Source organism: Schistocerca piceifrons, chromosome 1, assembly GCF_021461385.2.
Source record: "Schistocerca piceifrons isolate TAMUIC-IGC-003096 chromosome 1, iqSchPice1.1, whole genome shotgun sequence".
Classification (NCBI taxonomy): domain Eukaryota; kingdom Metazoa; phylum Arthropoda; class Insecta; order Orthoptera; family Acrididae; genus Schistocerca; species Schistocerca piceifrons.
This window is the reverse complement of record NC_060138.1, coordinates 962,960,502-962,966,501: the sequence shown is the minus strand read 5'-3', so window position 1 is coordinate 962,966,501 and position 6,000 is coordinate 962,960,502. Positions and strand designations below refer to the sequence as shown.

General features: G+C 36.0%; 1 protein-coding gene across 1 annotated transcript in view; it reads left to right on the top strand.

The window, feature by feature from the left end:
• The first annotated feature begins 1,856 nt into the window (after positions 1 to 1,856).
• LOC124776831 (cilia- and flagella-associated protein 57-like) overlaps positions 1,857 to 6,000 on the top strand; it is a 127,294-nt gene continuing 123,150 nt past the window's right edge. The window contains exons 1-2 of the mRNA XM_047251995.1: positions 1,857 to 1,869; positions 2,378 to 2,593. Of these exons, the coding sequence (XP_047107951.1) occupies positions 2,378 to 2,593 (216 nt within the window). The 5' untranslated portion in view covers positions 1,857 to 1,869. The remainder of the gene's footprint in view (positions 1,870 to 2,377; positions 2,594 to 6,000) is intronic.

The window sequence follows — 6,000 nt, the reverse complement described above, 5'->3', positions numbered from 1 at the left end:
TGATGTTGCTCCTCCATAATATTTTCTTGTCAGTAGGAAGAAAACCATAGTATCTAAGCATTGTGTATCGGTATTCCTTCTGTTGTTACTGTGATTTTCTACTGTAGGTCTGTTTCATCATGGACTGATATTATTTGATATGACTGATATTATTTGTCAGAATATAATTCATAAATATTAAGAATAACATTAAATGTTGTACATTTTCTTGAGGTACAACATAATTAATTTCCACATTATGCAGAAAAGTGTACTACATTTCATGCTGTACCTTGGTCTTCTGCTAATTTACAAATAGATAAAGAATTAAACCAATTGTAGACAACATCATGAATAGCATAATAAAATTATTTCATGAAGCATATCTCATAATTTGTTATATCATGATTGACCCTAATGTGGTTAACTGTAGTTTACTATGTTCAGTGACAGTTAAGACTACCATCAGAACCAGTAGATAACTACTTAAGTTGATATATTTTACACACGATTATTTCATGTGTCTTTGAGTAATCCATTCATTTTCAAAATAATTTTCTGTAGCACAACAATATGTTACTAGTTTTACACTGGTTTCTGTGCAAGTCTTCTATGTTTGTGCGGATCTGATCTTCACTTTTTGAATGTTTACAACTTTTATTAATGTTTCGACAGTTCACAAAAGGATATTGAAGATTACAAGAATCAGATAAGCATCATGCAGACTGAACATCGAGCATTGTTGCATAATATATCTGGTTTGGAGAGTGATATAACTGACCTGAAAAATGAAATTTCAGAAAGGGATAAGTCAGTTGAGGAGAAGGTAATACTATTCCAATAACTGAAAAAGTGATATAATATGTAGTAAATCCAACAGGCAATTTTTACATTCTAGGAGAAGAGAATTTCGGAGCTAATGAGAAAGGCTCAAGACCTACAGAAGTTTAAATACGTCTTGAGCTTTAAAATTGAAGAACTCAAAAGCCAGATTGAACCAAAAGATGCTGAAATAAAAAGCAAGGAAGCACAAATACAAAATGTAAGCTAATATTTAAATTCACATGCTGAAATTTTATCTATATTGTCTATTTATTTAATCTTTTGAATGAAACTAAGGCAAAATATTACAAATATTACACTGTGTTTTCTTTTTGAATAAAGTCTAAGTCTGAAAATAAATAAATTTTAAGTACAGAATTTGAATGTGGACACTTTATGTTAGCCCTGAATGTTGCTATTATAATTATTTCTGTTATCTGTAGGAGTCACTTTTTAATAATTCCACAATGCACTTTGATGTGTTGTGCTCCATCATGGGGTGGATTAAATTAAAATTAATATATCAGATATATTGATTTTAGGTGCATAATTTTATGGACAGTATCTAGAGTAAAAAGTGGATACAAAACTGCTGCAGCATGTGAACCCATTTTTTTGAAGGAGAGTGACTGTAGCTTATAGCTGTAACACTCACAGTTTCCTATGAGTTAGAATCTTAAGCATTCATCTACTTTTTACAACTTTGGCTGTTAGATTTCTATTAATTTCCATGGTATTTGTTTAGTAAATTATCTTTTAGATATGTCTATGTTTGCAAATTTGGATATCATCACAACTGTATAGCTCTTGATAACTTTTAATTTGCTTTGTATATTTATCTTATTCTTAATTCTATACGTAATTTCTTCCTTTTTATCATGTAGTGTAAATTATCTGCTGATTTCTTAGACTATGTTTTCATTAATGGTGTGCTTCCAGGAATACAGCCGAGTTGCCATTTCCAATTTTGTACAATATTTCGATGACCAAGCCAGTAATCTTCTTCTGGTGCTTAAGGTTTGCTGTTATGTGTATCTGCCTGGACTCCAGTTGGTTGGAGTCGAGTCTGTGAGTACACATAATAGCTGTATCCCAGAAGCACAACATTAATCAGTGACACTAAGAAAATTTGAGAGACCGTGTTATTTCACTGTTCTGTTTCATTTAGTGGGGGCAATGGTTGAATTTATATATTTTAATTATTTTAACAGCTCCTCTGGTGAATGTTCTGTTTTTCCTGCTAAAACCTGTAACATTTATAAAACTGCCTCATTCATAAAGACTTACAATGACTTTTATTTTGTCTTCATCAGTATTTGCACAGAAACACATTACAACAACGAAAATTCATTCACCACAGGCAAACAGTTATTGTATTATACAGTAAAGTGAAGCAGTATTTGATTTAGAGCAAATGGTTAGTATGCTGACATGATCTAATTTTCACTAGCATTAACACTTTATGATTACCAGTCAGAAAGAGTAAAGTCATAGTATGAAAGGAAAGGATACATAGTGTGGTATGTTTCAGTTTTAACTAAATCATTGTTCAGTCTAAATTCCAAAACTCTTACAGATGGAAAAAGAGTTCATGGATTTGCAAAAAATGAGAACTCACTTAAGACTCTGCATAAATGATCTTAATGAAAAGTTAAAAGGAAAGGAAGCTGCATTACATACAGTGAATCAGGCAAATTTGAAAAACAAAGCTACACTTTTACAGCTTCAAAATGACCTGCAGCAAACATCAGAGTTCATCCAAGATGCAGTGCAGCTAAAATCATTTGTAAAGGTAATGTATTACCCAAGATTATATTCATGAATTGTAACTGTGAATACACTGACAAAAATATAATAATTTCTTCCACTTCTCAAAGTTACTTCTGGTTTTGTATAATAATTTTGATTACTCTTTCACTACAGGATGCAGGAATTTTGAATGTATTTTGTTTTCTTAACTTGATTGTTTAATTTTATCATGCCACAGTTCTGCCTGGTGGAGCAAATGGATTTTGTGATGGACTAAGTAAAACAATGTCATAAGGGGGATATAGAAAATTACCTCAGTAACTAGATGTCCTGGCACAGCAACATGTGATCAAAATACTGACATCGCAGAAAATGCCGTATCGGGTCTCTGAAAGAGAGATTACTACACATCAACAGGGCTCCTGGAGGCACTGACATGATGAGAAAGCTGGAGCAATAGATGTCATTACTTCCCAATAATTACATCTGGCGCCATCTGCCTGTTTTGACTTAGAAGCCAAAAATTATGCCATTTCAGAAACACCAGCCACCCAGGCTTAAAAATATACCATCTAACTCAGGCAGGCATCGTTGCCAGCAGCTAGCTGCAAGGGAAGGCCAGTTATGGTCAAATCAAGATGAGACAATAGGCTTCCATGCTGGATGCTGCTGACTTGGATCGATCCTTTCCACGGGTGGTTCACCTTGTGTGTAACATGATTGCCTTCATGGTGGACTGGGGTTTGAGCCTGTGCATCGAACTGCTCAGCCATCACTGCCTTAATGGACAAACACTGTTACTGTTCATTGCCCTGTGTGGCCACACACTGCTACCGTCACATGAGGAAACACCCCACCACCATCACCCATACTGGAAAATGCAGTGGGACCCTGCCTGCCCCAGTGTGCTTCTCACTGTGCAGCATAAACAGGCCAGCTGCTGTGGCCACCTTTGCTATCCAGCACTGGCTGCAATTCACCATCCTGTGTTAGCACCTCAACTAATGTGCTGACTGGACTGATCCACCAGCTGCCACCATCACCTGAGGGAACATGCCAAGTTCTGTCTGTACAATGGGCCACTGCTGACACTAGCAAGTTTTGCTGGCCAGGGCATGTATACATCACAGAGGGCATTGGTGCCTCTCCAGCACTGTCTCTGCTGTTGTACTTCTTATGAAATAAACAGGTTATTCAACCAATACTGTTTTTATGACAGAATATTGCTTGACACCTCCTACCATACCACTGCACTCCACTCTGGCTGGTGAATTACAGACATCTGACCTATCACAGCCAGTTTCCACTGTAGGAGTCATGCAACCTAGGCACTTCAGTATAAATAATGTCAGGCAAGGTACTTACGTGTTCTGAAGTCATTTGCATTGATATGTTAATAAGTGCTTAGACATTTTCCATGATTTTTTTAAACTGTGATGGAACATGTAATTTATTCTTTGTAAGCTTCCCAAAGCATCTATATCTCTGTTCATACTCTACAATTCTTTGTCATTAAACTTTGGAAATCCACACTATATGCATTCAGAACTTGTAAGATGTTACCTCTCAGTGTATGTCTAAAATATGATGCGAGCAGGTAGACAAGATTGACAGTGTTAAATTCTTGGGAGTAGAACTGGGTAATAAATCAAACTGGAGGAGCATACCTCAGAATTAGTTAAGTACCTAAACAAAACTTTATTTATTGTGCTATCTTGTCAAAAATGTACATTATGAGAAATGCAGTTGAAATAGTATTATAACTTGAACAGAGCAACTAGCTGCAAGTATGGCACAAGTTAACTTTTATACCGTATTTGTGGATGGTTGCTGTATTAAGGCCTTAACCACGTAACTTTATTTGCAATGTGGATGTTGTTAGACATAAAAATGCTAGCATACTTTGCTTATTTTTATTCCATGATGTCATACAGTATCATTTCTTGCAATAACTCATCAAGTCAAACTCAAGCTTTCTGAGTCCAAAAGCATGTTATATGAATTATTTGTGATGTGAACTTAAGATCGTCCTGTGGAAACCTGTTCAAGAAACCGGGAATACTGACTACCACTTCCCAATATACAAGGTAATTCAGCTATGCTGTTCACCTCAGACATTTTTGGAAGCACTTAAGATATCATAATTCTGTTTGCGTCCAAATGGATTGTGAAAAAGCCTTCACTAAATGATATACAGTCAATTTCGTATCCATATAAGTCACACAAATATTGGTATCAACTTAATTTTTTCAAATGAAACTATTGTAAATTCTACTGGAAGAGCATAGATCTAAAAGAGGCAAATTCAATGGCATTCACTCTTCAACTTGTAGTTTGTGTCTTGAACACAAACAAGTTGCTGTGTTATGAAAAGTTCGTGTGGTATGGAATAGTCATATCAGGCTGATGGGGCACTCCAGCTTGACACAGGTAAGAGAGTCTACTTATAAAAGTGGAGTAATGGAGAAAAGCTTAATTTAAAACTGATACTAACCACACTTGGAAAAACAAGATAAAAACAGTAGGTTGTTGCCCATCACATACAGGAGGCATTGAGTTGCACACAGGCACAATAAAAAGGACTGCTACCTATTTAAGCTTTCAGATAAAAACCTCCTTCTGAAATAGAAAACACTCACACACAGTCACAGAAGCATGAGTCATGCTAAAATGGCCACTATCTCCAGCCCCAGCAGCCAGCAACAGTGCCCATTTGGCCATGTGTGTGTGTGTGTGTGTGTGTTTGTTCTCTATTTTGGGAGAAGGACTTTTTTATCCAAAAGTTCAAATGATTAGCAGTCTTTGTCATTGTACCTGTGTGTGACTCGACCCCTCATCTTTGTGGTGATTAGCAATCTATCCTCTTTGTATTGTTGTTGTTCCATCCTGTACTTTCCATTGTTTGATTAATCACACTTGGGTATATGTGGTTGGACTGATGCATCGACTGGAAAGCAAAGGACATGGCATCTAAGGATGATTCATTCATTAACGATGGTAACAATTCTGCTCTTGTTTGTGCCAGAATCTTGAAAGAAAGATGCACATCAAAAGTTGAATGGTTTTGTAAGACAGAGAATTTTTGTATATAGATTGCTAAATAATAATTTCAGATCATGAGTCTGATGTGAGAATATGACTTAAATTGCAACATTACATCAATAACAGAAACCAAAAGGAAAGCGCAAAACAATGTGGTCATAAACACCTCCTTTTTTTGAGTCATCAGTCTTCTGACTGGTTTGATGCAACCCGCCATGAATTCCTCCACTGTGCCAATCTCTTCATATCAGAGTAACACTTGCAACTAATACCCTCAATTATTTCCTGGATGTATTCTAACATCTGTCTTCCTCTACAGTTTTTGCCTTCTACAGCTCCCTCTAGTACCATAGAAGTCATTCCCTCATGTCTTAACAGATGTTCTATCATACTGTCCCTTCTCCTTGG